Genomic DNA, 26,484 nt, shown 5'->3' with positions numbered 1-26,484 from the left:
TCTAAGGATAGCAAGTAACTTGTTCAAAGACACACAGCTACTAAGCCATAGAAGTAGGATTTGAACCCAGACAGTCTTTCTGTAGATCTCTGCTCTTAGCCACTGCCTGTGTTGTCTCTTACCTGTGGTGCTTTGGGGTTCCACTAGTTCCAGCTTTCATTATCTGCTTTTTCCAAGCCTTTGACTTTTTCATATCCAACAGAGATTGCAGTGCATTGGAACTCTTCAGTAGTTCCCGACTTAATCTATAATAATCATTTTGACCACCTCTGAAGGAAGATTTAAACACTCAAGTGCAAATGCCATGAAGATAAATCGGCTAAACTTACAAAGTATTTTTGAAAGGGACTTTGAATGGCCAATTAAACTCTTTATTTAATGAGCAGGGGGGGTGACAGAAACCTCTTATACAATATACCTTCCACTTTTTAGCCCAAATTTCCTTGTTAGTCTTTTTTTTATTATTATACTTTAAGTTTTAGAGTACATGTGCACAACGTGCAGGTTTGTTACATATGTATACATGTGCTATGTTGGTGTGCTGCACCCATTAACTCGTCGTTTACATTAGGTATATCTCCTAATGCTATCCCTCCTCCCTCTCCCTACCCCACAACAGGCCCCGGGGTGTGATGTTCCCCTTCCTGTGTCCAAGTGTTCTCATTGTTCAATTCCCACCTATGAGTGAGAACATGTGGTGTTTGGTTTTTTTGTCCTTGCGATAGTTTGCTGAGAATGATGGTTTCCAGCTTCATCCACGTCCCTACAAAGGACATGAACTCATCATTTTTTATGGCTGCATAGTATTTCATGGTGTATATGTGCCACATTTTCTTAATCCAGTCTATCATTGTTGGGCATTTGGGTTGGTTCCAAGTCTTTGCTATTGTGAATAGTGCCGCAATAAACATACATGTGCATGTGTCTTCATAGCAGCATGATTTATAATCCTTTGGGTATATACCCAGTAATGGGATGGCTGGGTCAAATGGTATTTCTAGTTCTAGATCCCTGAGGAATCGCCACACTGACTTCCACAATGGTTGAACTACTTTACAGTCCCACCAACAGTGTAAAAGTGTTCCTATTTCTCCATATCCTCTCCAGCACCTGTTGTTTCCTGACTTTTTGATGATTGCCATTCTATCTGGTGTGAGATGGTATCTCATTGTGGTTTTGATTTGCATTTCTCTGATGGCCAGTGATGATGAGCATTTTTTCATGTGTCTGTTGGTTGCATAAATGTCTTCTTTTGAGAAGTGTCTGTTCATATCCTTCGCCGACTTTTTGATGGGTTTGTTTGTTTTTTTCTTGTAAATTTGTTTGAGTTCTTTGTAGATTCTGGATATTAGCCCTTTGTCAGATGGGTAGATTGCAAAAATTTTCTCCCATTCTGTAGGCTGCCTGTTCACTCTGATGGTAGTTTCTTTTGCTGTGCAGAAGCTCTTTGTTTAATTAGATCCCATTTTTGTGGTCATTTCTCTCTGCCTTTTATTGAGACTTAAGGTCTCATCTCAATTTCAATTGTCAATATGTATTTTAATCCTTATTTACCTATTAATCACCCAATTTATATATGCTTGAGTGCCTATTTTGTTCAACGATCTATCACAAATTTTAATAAGTTAAATTTATTTATTAAATATTTATCGATTTTATTTTATAAAATGTGAATAAGAAAATCAGTAAGATGGTATTCAGCAATCACTTGAGCTAGTGTTTGATCACTTACCCTAAATCAGCCTATAGAGTTGAAAGATGGGCTTTTTAAAAATAAAACAAAATAAAAGTGGTGTGTGTGTGTGTGTGTGTTTGGGCCAAATTGTAACATTGTTACACTGCCAACAGCTTCGGGGAATGATTGGATAGAATGACTATTTTCAGTACTTTCTCTTTCTTTCAATAAGAGGACCAAGATTTGCATTTATAAAAATAGGACTGATCATAACTATCACCATCCTGTTTCCAAACTACTGGATTGTACCCTAAGTCCCCAAACATTTTGACTTCAGACTCTTGGAAGAAAAAATATCTTTAAAAATGTGGAAAAAAATGTACTACCAATGACTGTGGAAAACTATTTTTTAAATTTGGGGCCCCCAAAAAGGAAAGAGAGGAAAAGAGAAGAGGGAGGGAAGGACAGCACTCATCCCACAGTAGCAGCAAAGTAGGTGGAAAAGGGCTCCCAGCTCTTCTGCCCTTGATTGACTGCAGGAATCACTAAGACAGCCGTTGCCCCTGTATGGAAAAAAAGTCCCTGTGCTAAGTCAGCATGTACCTGTCATCCTATATTGTAATTAGTGCCCCAAAGAGAACTGGGCTATGCATTGTCTTTAACAAACTCAAGCCCATACCTCAATTTTAATTGCCAAAATGTCAGTTTAAAGGGAAACAGATTCTTCTTATGAAATGAAAAGACTCACTTGATTTCATCAATGAATGCAGAATAAAAGCAGGATTTCTCCATTTCTCTCATCTAGTCTCTAAAATTTATTTCTTTAAAAAAAATGAGTCTAAATTTTAGTACTTGGCTCCTGGAAAAGTTTCACCATATTAAGCTACTCCAAGATTTCAATGTCAAAACTTATCACAAAGGACTTGAGTTTTATCTTGTTGTTCCAAAACCCGATATTATGGAAACAGTCACAGAACTGAGGAATGAGAGCAGCTGAGATTTCTCCAGTGACCTGCAGTAAGGAAGACTTGAGAAATTCAGATATAGATTATTCAGCCCTGTGGTGTTAGTATGTTGTGGTTAAATCATTCATATTCTTTGAACTCTAATAAAAAATTCTCATCAAACAATGATATTTTCATCTCATCAAAGTTTAATCACAAGAGTATTGTAATTCTGATTTTCTTCACCTCAGTTCAAATTGAAAGTAATTGTCAGACATCATTTAATTCTAACCATTACATCCATTCTTATCTGTTCTCCCTCACATTATTATGGTCCATTGTGCTCTCCAAGAGGCATGTCATGTTTTTTTCTATTATTCAAGCAGTTTTAAAAGAACTTTGTCACATACTTACAAATCGTACACTTAAGGCTCATTTTTTAAAATAATTTGAGATAACTAACATGAATGGAAAATGTTTTCTTGAAACACTAAGAGACATGAGGGGCAATGTAAAAAACCACTTAATTGCCTGAACTTTTGATTTTTTCAAAAACATTCTTAGCAACCCCCAGAATGATGGACTTAAAATGCACAAAAGCAAAGAGGAAAATACAGCTTGTTTAATTTTCTTCCATGGATGTTTGGGAAAAAACTCTCTGCTCTAGTCCTGAAACATCCTGGGATCTGGGTTAAGAAATGCGATAAAGTTTACCCGAGTGGAGACAGAGAGGATTGGCTCCTTCCTGGGGGTGGCCTGTGAGTCCTAATCACCACTTCCAAGATATATGGGAAGCTAAAACAAAATCCAAGATGACTATAGGATTTGGGGATAATATACATGTTGTATTTTCTATGTTTTCCACAACAGACATGTAATACTTTTAGAACCAGAATGTAAAAAAAATGAATGATATATTAAAAGAGACCTAAGAGGTCCGATTTAAATATATGGGCCAGAGGGAACACAGGATATAATGTGGGGCCTTTTAGATAGTAATGCTTCTCATGTTTGTATCTATTTCAAAGCCAGAAAGCTTCAACAAAGGCAGGGGTCTTAAGCTCAAATTCTTGCAGGGGTAGGTAGGCAAGCAATGGAAAGAATCAAGAAGGCCTTGGAGAGACTGGGACAAACTGGGGCAAACTCAACTCTGCAGATTTTTGCCACCTGAGTTCTTGGGTCCAGTGTAGCCTGATCTGATTTTTCAGACGAACTTAAAATTAAAAATTGTATACGAAGTCTCCAATTCTCTTCAATTCTATCATTTGCCAAATCAAAGACCTCTTAAATTCTTTTTTGCCTCCATGCCTATTTCCTCTACCTTGGTTCAGACCATTGCAATAGATAACTGCATTAGCCTCCAGCCTCAGTGGTTATCAAGAAAGGGTGACCTTGCCCACAAGGAAATACCCAAAATGTCTGGAGACAATTTTGGTTGTTTCAATTCAGAGTGAGTTTCTGGCATCTAGATGCCAGCAATGCTTCCAGACGTTCTATAATACATAGAGCAGTCCCCCACTCCCAACAAAGAATTATCTGGCCTAATATGTGAATAGTGCTGAGGTTCAGAAGCTGTATTAGTCCATTCTCATGTTGCTATAAAGAACTGCCTGAACTGGGTAATTCAGAAAGGAAGAGGTTTAATTGACTCACAGTTTCGCAAGGCTGGGGAGGCCTCAGGAAACTTTAAATCATGGCAGAAGAGGAAGCAAACACATCCTTCTTCACATTATGGCAGGAAGGAAAAGTGCCAAGGAATGAGGGAAAAGCCCCTTACAAAACCATCAGATCTCATGAGAACACACTCACTATCACGAGAACAGCAGCATGAGAGTAACTGCCCCCGTGATTCAATTGCCTCCCACTAGGTCCTTCCCACGACATGTGGGGATTATGAGAACTACAATTCCAGACGAGATTTGGGTGGGTACACAGCCAAACCATAACAGAAACCCTGCAACTGATCTACGTGCCTTCAATTTTGCTTCACGCCAATTCATCTTCACACTGCAATCAAGGTTATCTCTTAAAAATGAAATAACCTTCCTTTAGTAAAACCTGGGAGATACTATTTACTTCTCTACCCAGATCCCACACACATACTTGTTTGCAACAAAAATCATTTTGCTTCAGAGAAAGATGTGTTCTCAGTCCCAGGGAGTCAATCAATCCTTATTAAGCTTACTCAATGAGAATAACTTTATTGTCCTCCCCAGTGACTGATTTAGAAAAGGGCTTGAGAATAACTCATTGACTGTGATTTGAGACAATATTTCTTACTTAAAAAGGGGCTCCAATAGGTTTATTTGCAAAGATGGCCATAATAATGTATACCATTCTTATGTGTGTGTACCTTTGAAATATGACTTTGCTGTTTTTCCCATCATGTGGTAAAATCTATTCCTAATTCCTCGAATTTGAGCTGGCCACTGGCTTTAACCAACAGAATGGAGCCAATTGGGTATTGTGCGATTTTGAGTCTAGGCCTCAAGAAACCTTGTAGCTTGAGCTCTCATTACCTTGGAACACTGCTTTGAGATTGCCATGTGAAGAAGCCAAGCCTAGTCAACTGAGGGATGAGACCACATGAAGCAGGGAAGCCAGTTGCCCCAACCATGCAGCTGAGGCCCCAGACCTATAAGTAAGGTTATCTTAGAACAACACCACCCCAGCTGAGCCACCAACTGACGGACTGCAGGTGAATGAGAGTCTAAGCAAGAGCAACAGAAGAACAGCCCAGCTGAACCCACCACTCTGCTGAGTCCCAGAATCATGAGCAAGTAAAATGGTGGTTGTTTCTGGACATTAAGTTTTGATGTGGTAGGTTTCAATGTAGTAATAAATAACTGATACAGAAACATATGGATATTTCTACCCTTTGGATGCTGTTGTGTAATAAAAGCAACATCTGGCTTTTGCAGCTATTCTGAGGGACATACTTGGCACCTGAGAAGAGCAGGGTAGAAAAAAGAAATGATCCTGATCTTTTATGTTGCCATGGAGCTGCCAAATTAACAATCCTACCTCCAGACATTTATTTATTATTTATTTATTTATTTATTTATTTATTTATTTATTTATTTATTTGGACCAAGACTCACTCTGTCACCCAGGCTGGAGTGCAGTGGTGCAATTTCGGCTCACTGCAACCTCTGCCTCCCAGGCTCAAGTGATTCTTCTGCCTCAGCCCCCCGAGTAGCTGGGACTACAGGTGTGTGCCACCATGCCTGGCTAATTTTTGTATTCTTAGTAGAGACAGGGTTTCTCCATGTTGGCCAGGCCAATCTTGAACTCCTGACCTCAGGTGATCTGCCCGCCTCAGCCTCACAAAGTGCTGGGATTACAGGCATGAGCCACCGCGCCTGGCCTACTAATTTATTTTTTAATAGACAGGATCTCACTCTGTCACCAAGTCTACCGTGCAGCAGTGCAATCATAACTTGCTGTAACCTCAAACTCCTGGGCTCAAGTGATCTTGCCTCCTCAGCCTCCTGAGTAGCTAGGACCACAGGCATGCACCACCATGCCTGATTTTATTTTTTATTTTTTCTAGAGGTGGGAGGGGGTCTCTCTATGTTGCCCAGGCTGATCTCAAACTCCTGGCCTCAAGCAATCCTCCCATCTCAGCCTTTCAAAGTGTTGGGATTACAGGTGTGAGTCATCAGCCTAGACTTCTTGTTATATGATAAAACATAGTAAAATGAGATCCTTTACTGTTTAAGCTACTTTTGTTAGAGCTTCCTCTTCCTTAAATGTCAAAGTGTTCTTCAATGTGAAAGTGTTCTTCTTTGGATTTTCGTTGTCCTTAGAACAAAATTAAAGCCCATTCATGATCTAGCCCCTACTAATCCTCTAGCTTCATATCTCATTTCTGCCCTTTTCATCACCCCTACCACTCCTCTGCCAATCACACTCATATTGATTCTTCATATGAGCCATTCTCTCTTTCTCTCTCTCTCTCTTCCCCACCCCCGACCCCAAGGACTTTAACCCAATCACCACAATGCCATCACCTGAACTTTCTCACCTTTTAAAAATGTAGTTCTTCAGAAAACCAAACACTGCCTGTTCTCACTCATAAGTGGGAGTTGAACAATGAGAATACATGGACAAAGGAAGGGAAACGTCACACACTGGGGCCTGTCGGGGGGTGAGGGGCTAAGGGAGGGATAGCATTAGGAGAAATACCTAATGTAGATGATGGGTTAATGGGTGCAGCAAACCATCATGGCACGTGTATACCTATGTAACAAACCTGCATGTTCTGCACATGTGCCCCAGAACTTAAAGTATAATTTTAAAAAAGAAAAAAATGTAGTTCTTTTATACAGAATATATTTTAACAGCTCTACAAAGTTTGCCCTACTGATAATGCCCTACTCTTTCCACTCATTTTCCCCCTCTCCCCTAAAGGCAATCACTTTCACCTATTCTAACTATATATTTTGGTAATTACCTCTATGTTTCTAAATAATAGATTTGTGCTGCCACTTGCTGATTTTGTTAGCTCTGGGTTTTAGACATTTATCTATTGACTTGACACTATTAAAGAAGAAGATTTATTGTGTTTCTCTCCCTTGTTTCCGACACGCAAATATATACCTACACACTGAGCCATGGAGTTAACCTGGTTTCTTTGCTTTTCTTGCATGAATTTTTCTTTTTCCTAAAGTTAATAATAATATTAATTTTTGTTTTCTTAATTTTTTACATATTTAACAGTTCAACCTGCAAATCCTTCATCAGTTGTCTACATTTCCTCTTTAAGTGTTTGGACATAGCAAGCATTCTATCAGTTTCACCTTCCTAAAGAAACCTCTCTGACAGCCTTCCTGCTCCAACCTGGACTGTTGGAGCTTCTCACCTGGTAACTGTCTGTCATCCTAGAATCTCCCGTCACCATCATCTTGGGGATTCCTTTTACCCCTCTCAAGTGTTTCTCATGTTCTCTGCTTTCCTCCTTCTTTGTTTATCCTGAAAATTGATTTGTAGTTTTGCTGAGTATGGAAATTGTGAAGGCCTCTGGCTTCTAGTTGATGAGAAATCTGATGCCATTTATCTTTCTAATCCTGGATCCTCTCTCTCTCTCTCTCTCTCTCGTGCATTGAAATTTAATAATGATATGTCTTGGGTCTATTTTTATTCATTTATTTTGCTAGGCATTCAGTGAGCTTGTCAATATAGAACTCAAATCCTTTAATTCTGAGATATTTACTTGAATTGATCCTTACATCCTACTTTGCATTTTATCTACCTCTCTTTTTCAGCTCCTGTTATTCAGATATTGGGCTTCCTGCACTCTGTTAGACGCTTTACTCAGACATCTGATTATCCTTGGCTGTCTGCTCACGTTTAAGTGGCGTTGGGGGGGGACCAAATCCTTCAAGCGTAATTGTGTGTAGAACTTATGAACTGTGAACTTTAGGGTAATTGATTGGGCAGTTTCCCCAGCCATCAAAGTGGGGAAGCCTTGATGTCAATATTTGCAGGTCTTTGTTCGTGGGCTGGTCAGATTCCTCAGAGAAAGCTCTACTGCCCCCTGCATGGAAGGTGAAGACCTGGCTGCTGGACCTCTGGAAGCTGAATGTGGGAAGGAGGCTAGGAGATGCTCTCAACATCCAGTTTTGTATACGTGCATTTTATCTCCTAATTTTTTTATGGTATCTCCATCTTTAACTGAGTCCACTGTCTCTAGAAAAAATAAATCCACCTTCTCCTGCCAGGGTTGGGAAGATCTTTTGCGTGGCTTTATGAAGCTGGCAAGGTGATCTGGGAATCTGAGTACTTCAAGAGCTTTCCGTCAATCCTCCTCATGTTAGTCCTTCTAAGTAGCCCACGTTTGGAAGTGCCACGTGCTACTTATTTCTGAGCTGTCAATCCTGAGGAGTAAAGTGTGTTGGATTTCGTCTTTCTCTACTTTAGCTTAGACTTCCATTCTCTCTGGTCCTTCACTACTCACCCACCTACTTTCTAGGTTACAAAACTTTGCAGCTATTGCCTCCTTTTTTGTTGTTCTTATCCTTTAGTGATTAAGACTTTTTAAAAAATCACCATATAGTTGTTTTGTGGAGACCTTGGGAGGGAGTGAAAGTGTTTAACTTGCCAACCTTGCACAGAAATCCTCTCATCGCTTCTGCTCTTGGAATAATGTTACTTCCTCTGAGAAACCCCCGAATCTAGGAAAAATTCCTCTGCAACATGCCCCCTGTTAAAACCTTGTGTTCCTCCCACAAATATGTGGATGTGGATGTGGCTGGGACAAAAACACAAATTCATATTTGTCTATTTGTGTCCCTGTAAACTTCTGTTCAGTGATGGTAATCTCCTCCATCTCTGTAAGGAAAGTTGGTGGATCCCCACAATTTTCTGCTTACATGAAAAAGAGAGTCCTATGATCACATTAATTCACAAAACTTGATTCACTAACTGGAATGTGTTCTCCCCAAAATATTAAGCAACTCCTCAGTATTCCTTCAAAGTTAATTCTTCCTCTCTCTCTTGCTTAGGCCTACATTTGGCAGCTGCCTGCTGCCAGAGAGGGGTGTGACCAGCTTCTGCTCTCTCCCTACTCTTTCACGCTGGACAGCAGCTCATTCAGCTATGGACAAGAAGGGAAGGAAGCAAACAGTTGACTGATTTAGCAAATAAAAATAGTGGTTAGGTGGCTTTGAGCTATCTGGGTCAAGCAACTTATTAGAGCTGAACTCTTTCCCTCATGAGTTGGTGTTCTGTTTTTAATTTTTTGGAATTCTCATCCTTAGGGACTCTCTTTACCTGCAATTCTCAAGATGAGAAGGGGAGGGGATGCATTGACCTTTAAGTCCTACCATCAGCCCTCTCCCTTTGCTCCACAGCAGGAATTAGGATGGTTCCAGTTTGGCCCTTTCTTCCATGAAAAACACTCACATGTCTTCCGATAAACTCTAGGCACGCAGGCTGATCCCTGTGCAGCATCAAAGCAGTGTATCATCCTTTCTGTCACCTTCTGGATTTCCCAAAGAAGAGTGAGACCCCAGTGCAAGCTTCCCCCCATTCCTAAAACACACAGAAAGCTCTCCAAGTGAACCTATGAAAGGATTCAGGGAAAGAATGTGGTGCTCTCCTCCCACCCTACCCCTTCAGATAGAAAATTAGAGGCTTCTAAACATCATTTCCTCCAAGAAAATCTTCCTCAAATCCTTCTTTCTGCTCTGCAAGCTTGTACAACCTTCATCTGGATGAGGGGTCCAAACTTTAATGCACTAGTCCTAGTGCATTCATTACCTTATAAATCCTGTGTCACAGGGAACTTATTTCACATTGACTTTGGTTTCCCATGTCCATTATGTCAATGTCTTGATCAAAACACAGACACAAAGAGTTCATTTTCAAAATTCTTTTTTATTTCATTGCTTGTTGTCTCCACCTGCTAGTCTATAAAACTCATTAAGCATAAGGACTCATAAGAGCATCTGTACAATCCAGCATATGCATAGCACATAGATGGCAATCTATAAATATATATTGATTGAAGACTGAATGAATGAATGAGTTGGTCTTTACTGGTTTTCCCCAATGGGCTGTTATGCAACAAATGGTCAATTACTTCTCTGTTCCCTGCCCAATAGAGGTATGAATTTTATCTTCAATTTGCAGATGTAAATTAAACAGAAAAAAGAGAAATGCTAAGTCTTGAGGTGAGTTATTAATGAAGGTCTTTAAAATACCTTTTTCAAAAGATTTTAACATGGAATCAATATTCTTCTATTTCAAGTAGTTCAGGTGTTGCCCTGAGTAGAGGGTCAAATGAAATACCAAACTGCTGAGATTGTCCAACATCACAATGGCATAAAAATACAATTTTGTCTCATTTCTAAAAAGAAATTGTGGCCGGGTGCGGTGGTTCACGCCTGTAATCCCATCACTTTGGGAGGCCGAGGCAGGCAGATCACGAGGTCAGGAGATCGAGACCCTCCTGGCTAACACGATGAAACCCCGTCTCTACTAAAAATACAAAAAATTAGCCAGGCGTGGTGGCGGGTGCCTGTAGTCCCAGCTACTCGGGAGGCTGAGGCAGGAGAATGGCGTGAACCCGGGAGGCAGAGCTTGCAGTGAGCTGAGATCGCGCCACTGCACCCCAGCCTGGGCAACAGAGCGAGACTCCGTCTCAAAACAAAAAGAAACTGAAACTCAATTAACATAAAATTAAGTTGGTCAGGACTCTTATTGCTCACACCAAGTGAAACATGAAAACTGAACAAATTGTATCCTATTCTAAAATTGTATGATGCTATGATATGAATAGTGGAAAATAATTTGAACTTTTCAAATACTTCCAGCAAAATTTTGCAATTTCTAGTTAGCATTTGATACATAATTTATGTTAGAATTTCCATAATAAATGGTTCCCACCAGAATACTGAATTTGCTTTTAGTTATTCAAAAAGGAGTGAAACAGTCTATACAGGATCATAGGGAAAATTTTGGATCACATAAAGTTTACCTGAAGTAAATATCACCTGAAATGTGTTTTCTTTCTATTATTTGGAATTCACACATTTATTATATGTGTCCCCGCCTACTTCCTAAAAGGATTTGAGGTAGATTTCAAGTTTTAAAAAAGATATCTGGGTACACAGGACGAAGATAAGAAATAACAAAGAATATAGACAGAAGGATGATACAGAGTCAGAGATGAGATATTTGCTGCACTTCAGCACTAAATTTAGCTCTAAAATTTCTGATAATAAGTCAAAAGAAGAAATGTAGTGACCTATAGTAAGTCTACCATAAACTAAAAAGTACATATACCAGCTCTTCAAGAGTTACTATTTTCGTTTTTCTACCAAATTCCAGGAAGAATTTGTCCCATAAGTCGTTATAAAATAATAGCTAACATATATTGAATATCTACTATGTGCCAAATACTCTCCTAAACTCTTCATATGTATTAGTAATTTAATCCTCATAACAGCACTGTAAGGTAGATTATTATCCCTGCTTTACAGGTTAGAAAACAAAGGCACAGAGAAATAAGTCACCCGTGGTTACAGCTAAAACGAAGCAGCAATAACCTGGGCCCAGGCAATCTACTTCCAAACTCCTGCTCCAAATTGCCACACTGTGCATAAAATCCTTCTCAGTGGCTCCACAGATGACCTAGAAGGTCTCCATTTCTTAAATCAACACTCAGAGCCAAGGGCATAATATTGAACCTAAAGCATTTTCACCATTAAAACTTAGCTAATAGAACTATTGGAACTTAGCTAACGACACACAAATTGTTCATTACTCAGTCCACTAGTCCACTATAGGACTAGAGAACAGTATACCTAAAGGAATAAGAATAATTATTTAACTCAACATTTATTGAATGCTAACTACATAGCAGGCACTGTGCCAAATAGCTTAGATGCATTATACAATGCAGCCCTCAATCAAGCTTACAAAGGAAGTATCTATTTACCTAGTCACTCAAAAATATTGACCGCATATCTTCTTTTTTTTTTTTTTTTTTTTTTTTTGAGACGGAGTCTCACTCTTGTCACCCAGGCTGGAGTGCAGTGGTGCAATCTTGGCTCACTGCAGCCTCCGCCTCCCAGGCTCAAGCAATTCTCCTGCCTCAGCCTCCTGAGTAGCTGGGATTACAGGTGCCTGCCACCACACCCGGCTAATTTTTGTACTTTTAGTAGAGACGGGGTTTCACCGTGTTGGCCAGGCTGTTCTCGAACTCCTGACCTCAGGTGATCTGCCTGCCTCGACCTCCCAAAGTGCTGGGATTACAGGCATGAGCCACCACACCTGGCCAATCGCATACCTTCTATGTGACAAATACTATGCTAAACTGGGCCACAGTGGTGAACAAAACTGGAGCCAATCATGATCTCAAAAGACACAATTATGAACACCATAGTTCCAAGTGTTGAAGTCCTGAAAATATTATCATGGAAAAATAATTTTAAAAATTATTTTAAAGATATTTACTTAACATTTTTAAAAGTGACTTTATTTGAGAAACATAAAAACATGACAATACTTCATAGGCCACTCTACACAATAAAATAGGCAATAATAACATAATATGTTTGCAAGCATAAACATTCAGGTATACTAATGATAGTCACATGGGTATAACAGCTATAAGCAGATAAACCACATTCATAAAGAAATAGATAAGTGAAATACACACATGCATACCATGTTAAAATCAAAAGATTTTAACATGGAATCAATATTCTTCTATTTCAAGTATTTTAAAGTCTTTCACTATGATAATTGTGTGCACTCAGCTTTATAACTACAGTCAGCTGAAGTACTATGACAGACAACCTAAGTCTTTCTATGAGATCAATCAAAACCTGTGATGGGTCACCACCACATCACCACCACACCATTCACCCAAAGAGCCAAGAGCTCAAGAAATTTTATCTTTCACAAATGCAGATGGACAAAAAGGACGCCTCTTCATTTACTGAAGAAATTTCAATGTTTTTATTTTAGGTACGTGCACAATGCTTACAAACAAAGCCAATGCTGTGATAATGCATCTTTGTAGAGTTAAATTTGCAAAAAACAAAAATGCATAAAATGAATGAGAATTCTCTAAAAGTCTTTAGACAATTTATAGCTCCAGTATTGGAATGATGCAAAGATTAAATGCATAGCATAGCGAATTGTAAAAAATAATGCGGACAATTTAAAATCATGGGGAAAAAAACTTGAAAAAAGATAAAAGCTAGAAATTAACACCTATAAAAAGTGTATTACAGGGATAAATTATGGGCAATTGCACAGAGATAGTCTACAAAAGCCGGCCGACTTTCACAATCATTGACTATATTTTGAAGTCTTGCATTTAGGTCTGATGGGTTTTTTGGGGAGTTTTGTTTGTTTGTTTGTTTGTTTTTCTTTTAGGACATGGCTGTCTTCAGTGAATACATTCACATTCATTTTCTACGTGGCTCTGCCCTTTCTGGAATTCTTCTATAATTTTATATACATTGACATCAGCATTCCTACTAAATTTTCCCATCTTCTGTGCTCTGCCTCTCCGTTGTTTTGGGCATGCAGAAATCCATTTTACATGCACTTATATACAGACAAATGTGTTGGAAACAATACCGTGATCCAACAGCAACACCGTTGCCTAAGTGTCTTCTTATCTTACTGTGCATATAATTATTTCCTAGCCAGTCAGTAACTTCTCTGGCTTCTTCAGCCAAATGTGGCTTTAATTTATTAAAAGTTCCTGCAATGTCATCAGGCGGAAGAAATGCCAATACTCAAAGATGACAAATTTTTAAACTAAAGTTTTTGTCCTTGCCATATCATATAACCAATCTATTCACTTGAATTTTCCACCAAATGCATTGAGCTGAGTGGGAAAGACAAACTTTATTTTTAACAACTTGAAATTCACTTTTAGTAGCTTTGAGCACACCTAATTCCAAATCTGTGATTATGGTTTGGAAATTCTATTGAAATTCATTTTCTTCTGCATAAAGACAGTAACAAGGTGATAGTTCCACCCAACATGTGACTGTGATTTTCAGGATTTTTAGACATTAGGGATTTTAGACTTCTGGGAGTTTGGTCTTTCAGAATTTCAACATTCGGGATTTTGGCTTTCAGGATTGTGTCTTTTGGGATTATGATCCAAACCCAAACAAAAAAGGGTAGTGCTGGAGGCACGCATCAATTAATCACAGATACACACAGAACTAAAATAGAGATGCTGTGAAGAAAAGGCACAATATGTTATGATATCATTTTCATTATCATCTTGAAGGAGCATTTGAAATGCTATCTGAGAGCCGGGCGCGGTGGCTCACGCCTGTAATCCCAGAACTTTGGGAGGCTGAGGCGGGTGGATCACAAGGTCAGGAGATCGAGACCATCCTGGCTAACATGGTGAGACCCCGTCTCTACTAAAAATACAAAAAATTAGCCGAGCGTGTTGGCGGGTGGCTGTAGTCCCAGCTACTTGGGAGGCTGAGGCAGGAGAATGGTGTGAACATGGTAGGCGGAGCTTGCAGTGAGCCGAGATCACGCCACTGTACTCACTCTGCCTGGGCGACAGAGTGAGACTCCATCTCAAAAAAATAATAATAATAAAATAAAAAATAAATGAAATGCTATCTGAAATGCTATTTGAAGGGACATTTGAAATGCTGTGTGGGAGATAAGTAGGTGAAGAGAGAGGAGGAAAAGGCTCTGGGACCTGAAGAAGCATGAAAAAACCCAGAGAGAACAAGAGCAATAGTGAAAAACAGAGACAGAGATTAACTTGCCCAGCATCAAGAACTATTAAGGGAGAACGCCTGGATTCAAGTCCAGGTGTCCGACACATCCAAGTTCATGCTACTAACCGTCACACTACGGTGCTTCCAATGCCCAAGGGTGTCTCTCTTATATAACCTTTGAGAGCCTAATGGCAGTCAGCTCAAAACAGAGTTTTTGAATAGCACTGGATGTGTACTTTGAAGGTGTTCTTTGGGTATTTGAAAAAGATCTCTCCATTGGGGTTGCATCATTCTTTCACTTAATTTTCACTAATTCAATTACATGCATAGGCACTAAAATTTTTTTTAATGTATAGTTAACAGTAAAAATGGCTTCACCTAGCATTCCACGCTAAGTATGAATGTCTTAGAATGAAAGTGAAATGGGCAACGTGAATCACTCATCCTGTCAGTTTTACCCCAGCCAGCCTCTCCTGGGGAGAGCCTCTCATTGAGAGATCCAGGGCTCTGGGGGTTCTGGACACACATTCTGCAACATTTTCCTTAACCATAAACTGCATTTCCAGAACAAGCACTGTCCTTTCCACCTCCACGCCCAAGTGCAGGCCTCTGTGCCCTCTACCTGGGCGGCGCCTCCACCCCACTTTGGCCAAGCAGATTCTCTGAACTTCTACCCGAGGGCTGCCTTTCCTCATCGCTGTTCATGCTGTGTCTTTATCGGTCTGCACAAACTTGCTGGGTTACACGTTTGTTCCCACACTAGACCTTGAGTTCCTCAAGGGCATGAATAACACTCCAGAAGTGTGTCTTCCTAACGCCCAGCAGATAGCAGGTCTTCAATAAATGTCTGTGAATTGGTGAGAGAAAAGGTATTTACATTGATAATCTGTTTATCCAGGGGATTCATGGCCTTTGTGTGGTCCAGGGAGAGACTCTGAGTACACCGGGCATGTTGACAATGAGCTTTCTTTTCCTATCCAGAAAAGATTCCAGTGTTGAAAGGAATTGCTTGTCTGTTAACAAGCCTCTGGTCAAAAGGCTCACGGGCCAAATTCTAGACTCTGGTTAGAGCCTGAAAGCCTGCACCCACCAGCGTGCTTCCCATGTAGGGGATGGGCACACACAAGGGACTGCACCGCCTCACCAACCACAGCAATTCCCAGGCTGCAGTGTGGGAGAGGCAGGCACCAGAAATGGCAAGGCATTGCCTGAGACCCCAGAACAAACATTTTGGAGTTTGCTAAGAATGGGCACTCTGGCCAAGTGTGGTGGCTCACACCGGTAGTCCCAGCACTTTGGGAGGCCAAGGCAGGAGGCTCACTTGAGCCCAGGAGTTTCATACCAGCCTGGGCACATACCAAGACCCTGTCTCTACAAAAAAAAAAAAAAAAAAATTTAATAAGCTGGGTGTGGTGGCACGTGCCTGTAGTTCCAGCTACTTGGAAGGCTGAGGTAGGAGAATCACTTCAGCCCAGGGGTTTGAGGCTGCAGTAAGCCATGTTCACACCACTGCATTCTAGCCTGGGTGGCATAGCAAGACTCTGTCTCAAAATATATATATAGAGAGAGAGTACACTTTTTGATGAATTTTATGCTTAAGGAGATCTGCATTCTGATCTTTTAGAAGTCAAGGTTAAAAACAACACACTGGGGTGGCGGCGGCAGCGAGGACAGCGGTCAGCAGGGTGCCTTTGTCGCATTCCCTGAGAGAAGCGGTGTCTGCGAGGTGGTGTCCATCATGTTCTCTTTCAACATGTTCAACCACCTAATTCCCAGGGTCTTCCAAAACCGCTTCTCCACACAGTACCGCTGCTTCTCTGTGTCCATGCTAGCAGGGCCTAACGACAGGTCAGATGTGGAGAAAGGAGGGAAGATAATTATGCTGCCCTCAACCCTGGACCAACTCAGCCAACTTAACATTACCTATCCCATGCTGTTCAAACTGACCAGTAAGAATGTGGACCGCATGACGCACTGTGGCGTGCTGGAGTTTGTGGCTGATGAGGGCATCTGCTACCTCCCACACTGGATGATGCAGAACTTGCTCTTGGAAGAAGGCAGCCTGGTCCAGGTGGAGAGTGTCAACCTTCAAGTGGCCACCTACTCCAAATTCCAGCCTCAGAGCCCTTACATCCTGGACATCACCAACCCCAAAGCTGTATTAGAAAACGCACTTAGGAACTTTGCCTGTCTGACCACCGGGAATGTGACTGCCATCAACTGTAATGAAAAGATCTACGAACTCGAACTGTGTGTGATGGAAACCAAACCCGACAAGGCAGTGTCCATCATTGAGTGTGACACGAACGTGGACTTTGATGCTCCCCTGGGCTACAAAGAACCCGAAAGACAAGTCCAGCACGAGGAGTTGACAGAAGGTGAAGCCGACCACAGTGGCTATGCTGGAGAGCTGGGCTTCCGCGCCTTCTCCGGCTCTGGCAACAGACTGGATGGAAAGAAAGAAAGCCCCTCCCCAATCAAGCCTGGAGACATTAAAAGAGGAATTCCCAATTATGAATTTAAACTTGGTAAGACACCTTTCATCAGAAATGCATGTCCCCTTGTCAAAAAGTTTGAAGAGGATGAAGCTGGAGGCAGATTCGTCGCTTTCTCTGGAGAAGGACAGTCGTTGAGTAAAAAGGGAAGAAAGCCCTAAGTGAGGACTGTTGGCTGATTGGAAAATAATAAAAGAATTAATTGCAACATCTTGGCTTTTAGTTACTGGCACTGAAGGGAGGAGCCTCATCAGAGAATACCCTGTTACTCAAGATTTCTTTAGAGGTACCTAAGAATTATCAAGTTTGACTTGGAAGTGGAGCAGCAGGACTTTGTAGTTGTATGCTTGATTTGGGGAAAGACAAAGAGCTGTCCCTGAGGACCTGGAGGCAACCGCCTCCTCACCTCCTCATGCTTTCAGCTTGAGTGGGGCTCCCATTGCCTCAGCAGGAGCAATTCTGAGTCCCTAATTATGTCAAAACCAATGAAGGTGACTGAATTGTCTAACATGAAGTGTTCTTTCTCTTTCTTCCTTTATCCTTTCTTTTCCTAGGTCAATTGCATAGGTGTCGGTCTTTGGCCTAAAAAAAGGGTTTAAATAGACCTGTGTTCTATAAGTAGTGGCTGTCCCACTACTGTGGCTGCAATTTAAGTATTTGACAAAGAGTGTTTCTATTTTTATTTTACATATTTTTTTCAAAAGCACCACTCCTCAGAAGAACCTGATCTCAATGAGTTTGCACTTTTATTCTCATTTCACATGGACATAATTGGCTCCTTACTGAACCTGCTCATAGTAAAACAATTCCATGGAGAAGCAAACATGTGAATGTTAGAATGAACAAATGCTAAAGAGATGTTCCTCTTTTTCCTTCTGCTCTACTCCTCCACTCCCAATTTTAATTTATTAAATTATCCAAGCTTCAAAAAAAGAAAAAAAAAAACCACACTGAGAGCTGAACTAACCTGTTACCAAGAGAAAGAGAAAAGGAAAATAACTTGAGCATTTAAATTCTTTCTTCTCACAATGGACCAAGACATGGAGGGAATAATGCAATCTTTTCTAGCAACTGAAAGACAAAGATGGTGAGAGGTGGATCCTGGCCCTGGGGCAGGAGGAAATGTGACCGAAAATCTAGGCTGGGAGTGATATTTGTATTTGATTCAGCTACAAACTTTGCTGCTGCTGAGTTAGAATCAAGGAGCTGACTAGGCCTCAAGCCCCATGATCCCTTGAAGCTTCTCCTAATGTAAAGGACACTCCAACCTGGCTGGGCATCAGCAAGGACCACATCACAGAGGGGAGGAGAAAGGCTGGAACCAGGCTGGGTGTGGTAGCTCACGCCTGTAATCCCAGCTCTTTGGGGGGCAGAGACGGACGGATCACCTGAGATCAGGAGTTCGCGACCAGCCTGACAAATTTGGTGAAACCCCGTCTCTACTAAAAAAAAAAAAATTAGCTGGGTGTGGTGGTGCACACCTGTAATCCTAGCTACCCAGGAGGCTGAGGCAGGAGAATCACTGGAACCCGGGAGGCAAAGGTTGCAGTGAGCCGAGATCATGCCACTGTACTGCAGCCCAGGTGACAGAGAGAAACCCCATATCAAAAAACAAACAAAAAAATAGACTGGAACCAAACAGGAAACTTCCTGCCCAAGATCCTCCTGGGCAGAAGAGACAACCCCAAAGCAGCAGTGGTTGTCTACCCCATGTGGTTTAGGCGCGTCTCTCCCACGTGGTTTAGGCGTGTCTCTCTCGCATGGTTTAGGTTTGTCTCCCCCACGTGGTTTAGGTGTGTCTCTCCCACATGGTTTAGGTGTGCCTCCCCCAGGTAGTTTAGGTGTGTCTCTCCCACATGGTTCAGGTCTGTCTCCCCTGTGTGGTGTGTCTACCCCATGTAGTTTAGGCGCGTCTCTCCCGTGTGGTTTAGGTGTGTCTCTCCCGCGTGGTTTAGGTCTGTCTCTCCTGCATAGTTTAGGTGTGTCTCTCCCACATGGTTCAGGTCTGTCTCCCCTGTGTGGTGTGTCTACCCCATGTAGTTTAGGCGCATCTCTCCCGTGTGGTTTAGGTGTGTCTCTCCCACTTGGTTTAGGCGTGTCTCCCTGCATGGTTTAGGTCTGTCTCTCTGACGTGGTTTAGGCATGTCTCTCCCGCATGGTTTAGGTCTGTCTCTCCCGCGTGGTTTAGGTGTCTTTCCCACGTGGTTCAGGTCTGTCTCCCCTGCGTGGTATGTCTACCCCATGTGGTTTAGGTGTGTCTCTTCCGCATGGTTTAGGCATGTCTCTCTCGCATGGTTTAGGTTTGTCTCCCCCACGTGGTTTAGGTGTGTCTCTCCCGCATGGTTTAGGCATGTCTCTCCCGCATGGTTTAGGTCTGTCCCTTCCACGTGGTTTAGGTCTGTCTCTCCCACATGGTTTAGGTCGGTCTCTCCCATGTGGTTTAGGTCTGTCTCTCCTGCATAGTTTGGTAACCAACACAATATTGTCTTGCAAAGTTTTTTGAAAAAACAGCTGCCAAGGTTCACATTTTGGGAATTTTTTAATAAAAATTAGACCTTTAAATTCTTAAAAATTGGGTAATGAGGCCACACTGGACCTCCATCCTCACTGGCAGCCATCAGCTGGAGCCCAGTTGCTTGTGGTCCCTTTGAGTAAACTGTGACTCTGGACACATACTCTGTCCCTCACTCCACACTGCCTCTTCCACCAGATTCCCTCGACTCGTGTATGTCACCTGCCAGGTTCCTAGAAGCATCTGAGATTGTGTTCAGTGACCAGGAGGCAGTAAGGCAGGGCTTTGAGCACTCAGTTAGAGCAAGCTCTGTTGCCACCAAAACATAAATTAACATTTGGTTTTGTCCTTCTCCCCTTTGAGAAAGAGTTTGTGGAATTGATTTTTTGCAGGTGCAACAAATATATCTACGTGCAGACTAAAACCAAGTGGGGAAACTAGAATTCCTTTCAGGGATGGCTGCCCTAAATGAGACAAAAAGAAGAAATTCTTCAATGCACCAGGAAGAAAGGGAAGAATGGGAGTGAAAGGGTGGAGCTAGCAGACAGGGGAGGAAAGGTTGTGCCCTATGATATGACTCCTCCCAGTGACCCACCAACTACTCAAGGTTTCCCGAAAAAGTGAAAGGAAGGTGGGAATGAAGGAGGGAGAAAGGAAGAAGGAAGAGAAGGAAAAGAAAAGGAGGGAGAGGAAGTGTGAAAGGACAGGCTAGCTTGATATAAGATAGCTAAAGAGGCCAAATTCTGCATTTAGGGTTTCACTAAACCCAGCAGAGCAGCCAGCATCCACACAGGAGCCCAGGGACAGAAGGACACACAAAAAGACAGCTGAAGAAACTTGCAGAAATTAATATGATGCTTCTGGATTCTCATGGCCTCGGAGGTAGTGTTTCGAGCCAAGTCTAAGTCTATCTCAAAAGCACAGGGCATCCCAGTGTTACACTAATTCATAAGGCAGTAACTCTTACAAAGGAAGCCTATTCCCCTCTGAGCCTCAAGGAGGCTCACAGGGTCGACAGCAGGTATGGAAAAATCAGTGGATAATAGTCTCAAACTATTTTGTTCATCTCTAAACAACCAGTTTCCAACATTTCATGAAAAATTCCTTTAGCGATATTAGAAAGCTTTAGATTCATAATTCCCCTCTCAACCCACCAACACACACACACAAATGCACACACACTTTCCTTCTCTAAAAACAAAACAGCAGTATTGACAACCATGTCTATTTTGGTATCATGACAAACTTATCTACGTATATTCTGGAAGGATTACAATGACTGATGGGGAAATTTTTTTAAAGAGAAACATAAACCTGATGTAGGATAATTGCACCACTGGTAATCTCTTGGGATTTGCATTCCTTTTTTTTTTTTTTTAACTTTTCAACTGTTTTGAGGAAACACTCCCCAGAGGCCAGGTGTTTAGGATCAGGATCTGGCTAACCGACAGTCAAAATGATGTTGATGACAATAAGCAACAATAGTAATCAGAAGAAATAACTGTGATGATAGTAATAATCCTGGAGGTGCCATCAGAGCCAAATGTTGCCATGGAAACTGCAAAAATGAGAGGGGGTGGGAGACATAGAAAATATTTTACGATGGAGTGCCGTGTTCCTGGAACTTCTGAGAATGAGCTCATGTATCGTATCCTAAAGAAGATTCAGATAAATAGCAATGTTTCATGGTTATACACAATAGAGTTCAGGACAAAATGACTTGCCAAGATAGGAAAGGACGTGCTGGGGCGATGGGTATTTGGGGTGATGGGTATTTGCCTTCAGAGTCTGCCTCAGAGAAACAGCTGCACACCATCTTTTTAGAGAGAATTTAACCAGCTGCACTGTAAGGAATGTACAAAACAAAATGAAAATGTTTTGAGCATGGTAGTTCTTTCCCATCTGCACAGCTGTCCAGAGCAGTTCAAGTTTAATAGTTGCACACTTCACTCTACAATATCGAAACTTTCTGAGTCCCAAGATTGAAATCTGAATGGCTATAAAAACCTCTCCAGCTATTTCCTAAGAATATAAAGAAAATGCTGGTGCAGAAAGACGTCAGAAAATCCATCTGGATTGCTTTTGAGCTTGGCAAGTCTATCTCTGATGTATTGTTTTGTTGTTTAAAAACACTTATCACGATGTTATACAATTATATATGAAATCATTCTTCATGTTAGGCCACACCCTGGCTACTAAAACTTGCAAAGAGAATCACTCTCATTTCCTGGGATAGCCAGCCTGTCTACATGTCCGCCCACTCTCAAGCAAGCCCTGGAGAAGCTGGGCCACAGAAGGTGAGCCAGGTCCTTCCAGCCACGGTGCTCACATGCAAGAGGACCAAGGACAACCTCCCTGTATATGGTAGCTTCACCAAGCACAGCTTGCCATAAGCACCCAGATATGAATGTCTAGAATAATCAGTAATCTGGAAGTTCCTTCACTAACAAGAATAGTCTTCCCTTCTCATTGGCTGACACTTTGTGTCAGTATAGAATGTTCTCCATTCTCCATTCTCCTTCCTACATGTGAGACAATAGCTACTAATTTCTCATCCTTTCCCTGAATAAATATATTGTGATGGTAGAGGTATATCTGGTTACCAGCATGCAAGCTAATCTGTTAATAATACGGTACCTAAAAGTATTCATCTTTTTATTTTGCTCTTCTTCCCAGAAAGTTAAGAGGCTAGAGAGAATATTATGTGCTTACGTTTCTCTAACTCAAAGTGCATAATACTGAATAATTCTTCCCAGTGACACTCTGAGAGAGTTACACATGTCTCCTAGTGAAAACCAGTTTGGAGAGCCAGATAGAACTGTACTTAAATCCAATCCCAGCTTTGCCACTTACCAGCTGTGGGAACTTCATCTTTCTAAACCTCATTTCTCTCCTTCACAGAAGAAGGATGATGAAATTACTAAAGCTATTGAGAGAATTAAAGGAAAGCACATATGCACCATCCCTTGTCCATAGCAAGTGCTCAGTGTTTTTATTATAGGTGACAAGTAGATACCTGATAAGTTGTTATAAAACATTTGTTCACCCTAATGGAAAGAAGAGTAAGGCAGCATGATACAAAACTATAGAGTTTTGTGCTGAAAATGCCTTTTCTAATCATGAGGAGTCACTTCCGCTAGAGTCGGAACAGCAGCTTCCGAGGGTCTGCAGACAAGGAAGTCGGTGGCACCCAGAGGGTCATCCCAGTGTGGATGGGGGAGTCTTCTACCCTTCCTACAATAACCCCTGGAAATCTCCAAAAACACACAGCATTTCAAGAGTTTTCCCCAAAGTAAGAAATTGAAGAGAAAAAAAAAAAACACCCTCTAAGGACAACAACCCACTCTCATTTGTTGGCACCCTGAGGCATCTGACAACAATAACAAAAAAAAAAAAAAATAGCCATAGCCATCATCCCAGTTTGGAAACATTCTTCAACCACAGACCTGGCTCCAGGTTGCTTCTGAGGTCCCACAAAGTGACGGCTTTCTCTGAGCCCTTTCCTGGTAGTGATTTAGAATTCTGCAAACAATCTAGAATACAGGCCTCAGCCCTCTTCATCACTAACAATTCTGTTTTCACACTTATCCAGCCAAGTTGCAAGAGAAACCCCTGAAGTAGTCTAAAACACATATTCAGTTATCAAAATTTTTGGTCCTCAAGTCACTTTGATTTTACTAAAAGCAATCATTTGAAGGACATCTTGTCAGCTGGAATCCCAAACAAACAGACGAGCGTGAAACAGGAGTAAGTGATTTGAATTCTAACAGTTTTCCCTTGAAATAAGCTTTGTAGTAAAGGTTGTGATGCCAAGAAAAGATAAAAGAGAGCAGAGCTGCAAAGAGTTCAGGATGACTTAAAAATCAAGTATAAACATAAAATGCTAGGAGTTTAGCCAGATGAGCACGCAGGAAAATCTCAGCCCTCCCTTCTTTCATTAAGATTTCTATTTCGTATACTCTGAAGGTTGATGTCAAAGGGTGAATAAGCACCGAGGAGCCCCTTGGGGAAGGTTCAGAGGGCTCCTGGTCAAGGTTAGCCCTATCATTAGGCAAAAGAGGCAGTAGCCTAGAGCCAAAGAGTATTAGGAGCAATGAAAACGTGTAGTGACTGGATACCCTTTGGCTGACTTCAGGCTTGCAGGCATCACAACATTTTCCAGTGTACCTAGGGCAATAAAAGTCTTCATCTCCACCTCTCAATTCAATCTAGGACATACAGTATTGATTTCCAACATTAAATTACATTGAGGGTTTTTTACTATTGTTGAATATAGCTATTTCCCATTGCTTATGATGCATATCTCTTTTAGGAAAAAAGAACAGAAAAATAAACGTGAAAGAGCTACATAATGTGAGATACCATCTACTCAAAAGTGTTTTAATAAGCAGATTTTGTTGATTTATACATTTCTATTGCCTGAATAGATTCATTGAATCTGTAAAACAACACCAGATTTTAAGGGATTTTAAACTACATTTGCTTAAAGACACGGGGCATTATCCAAGGGCTGCCATTCTGTATGTTGATACAGCTGTTGACCTACCAGAACCTACATACTTGATGATAATAACTCAAAAACTGTCTCTTTACCAGCCTTTACTCAAGTAGGAAAGATTTATTGGAGCTCTCACTGCCTTCTATAAAACCTGCTGTTTGGTACCCATGGAATACCAAATTCTCACAACTGCTAGGCCACTCGCTAGTACTATATATCCATACAATTCTGTCCCAGACCCTGCCTTGTATGCCTAGCAACATGTGAAGATTTCTATTTCTAAATCCAGTCATTCCAGTTGTACTTATTACTGTCATTATGCAGTCTCATTAAATATTATTAAAAGCAATTATTATGGATATGAAGAACAAAAGATCTACTTCCTCTACAAAAAACAAATCAAATGCATTGAAAAGAGACAATAAAGTCAGGTCACCTTAAAAATAAATACTGTCATCTTAAGTTTGACCAAGACAACCATAAAAGATTGAGGAAGGAAATCAGATCATTTAAAAATGGGAAGAATAGTGGTCTTAGATTGCTTTGTAAGTTTCTGTAAGTTCCTCCTTCACCTAAGAAACTGAAGCTTCACATGGCCAATGATGCTGTGTAGGTGTCACTTGTCTGTGAGAGCCAATGAAGAACATTAATCAGAAGAACCAAACTCAAGAACAAGGCCATTTCCTGCTTCACAAGGTTGGTGAATTGGTGTATAATTATGGGTTTCTATTTATTTATTTATTTATTTATTTATTTATTTATTTATTTATTTTGAGATGGAGTCTTGCTCTATAGCCCAGGCTGGAGTGCAGTGGCACGATCTCAGCTTACTGCAACCTCTGCCTCCCGGGTTCAAGTGATTCTCCTGTCTCAGTCTCCCAAGCAGCTGGGATTACCGGTGCCTGCCACCATGCCTGGCTAATTTTTTTGTATTTTTAGTAGAGATGGGGTTTCAACATGATAGTCAGACTGGTCTCGAACTCCTGACCTCAAGTGATCCACCCGCCTTGGCCTCCCAAAATGTTGGGATTACAGGCATGAGCCACAGCACATAAGATTTGTGTAAGCTATTTTTACGCTTCTGTACGTTAACTGACTTTTTTGATTGGGTGATCCACTAAGGGTTTTATTTTGGTCAAAGAAGAATAATTGCATTTTATTACGCATGAAATGATATTTTGGGATGGTACTGAGGTAGTTTCTCCTTTTCTATTGTCAGGGCCATCTTTACTTTGAAAGATACAGAAAGACTGTGTATATCCTTGCTTGTGACCTTCCCAATCAGTAGCATCTGTTTCTAGGTCAGATGGCATACAAGTTCCTCCTCTGCTAAGAGTTACTGTTTTTGTGCCTCCCCAAAAAGATATAATAAAAATAAGATTGAATATGGTCTTTTAATCTTGGAGTCATAAAAGAAATGTTGAGGGGCAGGGGCTCAAATCACTCCCAGATGAGACATCACAACTTGAAAAGTGATAGAGCATATGGCTTTGCATGTGTGAGGCTTCCTCTTGGAAAACAATAAAGGCAAATCACAGACAGGATCGGGAACACTGATTATTGCTTGGGTGTAATTTTTTATATCTTAGATTCTGGAAAACAAAACATAGCAACATGCTTCACTCTTGTCATGCAGAGAATCTGTGACTATTTCTCTGTAGATAATCAGAGCCCGGATAATGGTCCTGAGATTGTCTAGGTGCCACTGTGAAAAATGCCTCAACCACAAATGGATTTCTAAGTAGCCAGACCTAATGGGCCACCTTTAATGATCAACAGAGCCAAATCTTGTTATTTCATACTTAAGGTAACTGGAGCAGGTAAACCACATATGATCTGATCAGTGTACTCATCAAAGAAAAAGTTGATGTATTTGCTCTAATATATGTCCCTGTGTCAGATATATGTGCCAATGACACATTAGGAAAATTTCTGTTAAGTAGATAATCATTGATTTACCTAATTAATTTCATAAATTAATTTTCCCCATAACTATAATAAAACTTTTTATGATGTGGTTTGATATATACAGATTATAAAATATCCAGGTCAAACCATATCTATGCAAACACTTCCTAAAATGTGGATACTATAATACAATGTTACTTTTTCTTGCCTCCATCTCAGGAGGCTTTCCTT

General features: G+C 41.0%; 1 protein-coding gene and 1 long non-coding RNA gene across 3 annotated transcripts; both read left to right on the top strand.

Annotated features, from left to right (window-relative positions):
• The first annotated feature begins 15,337 nt into the window (after nucleotides 1–15,337).
• LOC100970299 (ubiquitin recognition factor in ER-associated degradation protein 1-like) lies at nucleotides 15,338–17,627 on the top strand. Its single transcript, XM_034943754.3, has one exon. The coding sequence runs from the start codon at nucleotides 16,579–16,581 to the stop codon at nucleotides 17,494–17,496; it is 918 nt and encodes a 305-aa protein (XP_034799645.2). The 5' UTR covers nucleotides 15,338–16,578; the 3' UTR covers nucleotides 17,497–17,627.
• Nucleotides 17,628–20,855: 3,228 nt separating this feature from the next.
• On the top strand, nucleotides 20,856–26,215 carry LOC134729226 (uncharacterized). Of its 2 annotated transcripts, none has more exons than XR_010110119.1 (3): nucleotides 20,856–23,594; nucleotides 24,160–25,041; nucleotides 26,007–26,215. It is a non-coding gene; the product is annotated as an uncharacterized LOC134729226 (long non-coding RNA). The 2 variants fall into 2 exon arrangements; XR_010110118.1 differs by lacking the exon at nucleotides 26,007–26,215 and adding an exon at nucleotides 25,565–25,832.
• Nucleotides 26,216–26,484: the final 269 nt, after the last annotated feature.

Source organism: Pan paniscus, chromosome 17 (genome assembly GCF_029289425.2).
Source record: "Pan paniscus chromosome 17, NHGRI_mPanPan1-v2.0_pri, whole genome shotgun sequence".
NCBI lineage: Eukaryota > Metazoa > Chordata > Mammalia > Primates > Hominidae > Pan > Pan paniscus.
The sequence above is the reverse complement of the archived record's forward strand: the minus strand, read 5'-3'. Positions and strand labels throughout refer to the sequence as shown.

Bases quoted from the DNA above. Each gene is read 5' to 3' on its own strand.
- LOC100970299 (XM_034943754.3), top strand. From the start codon at position 16,579: ATGTTCTCTTTCAACATGTTCAACCACCTAATTCCCAGGGTCTTCCAA.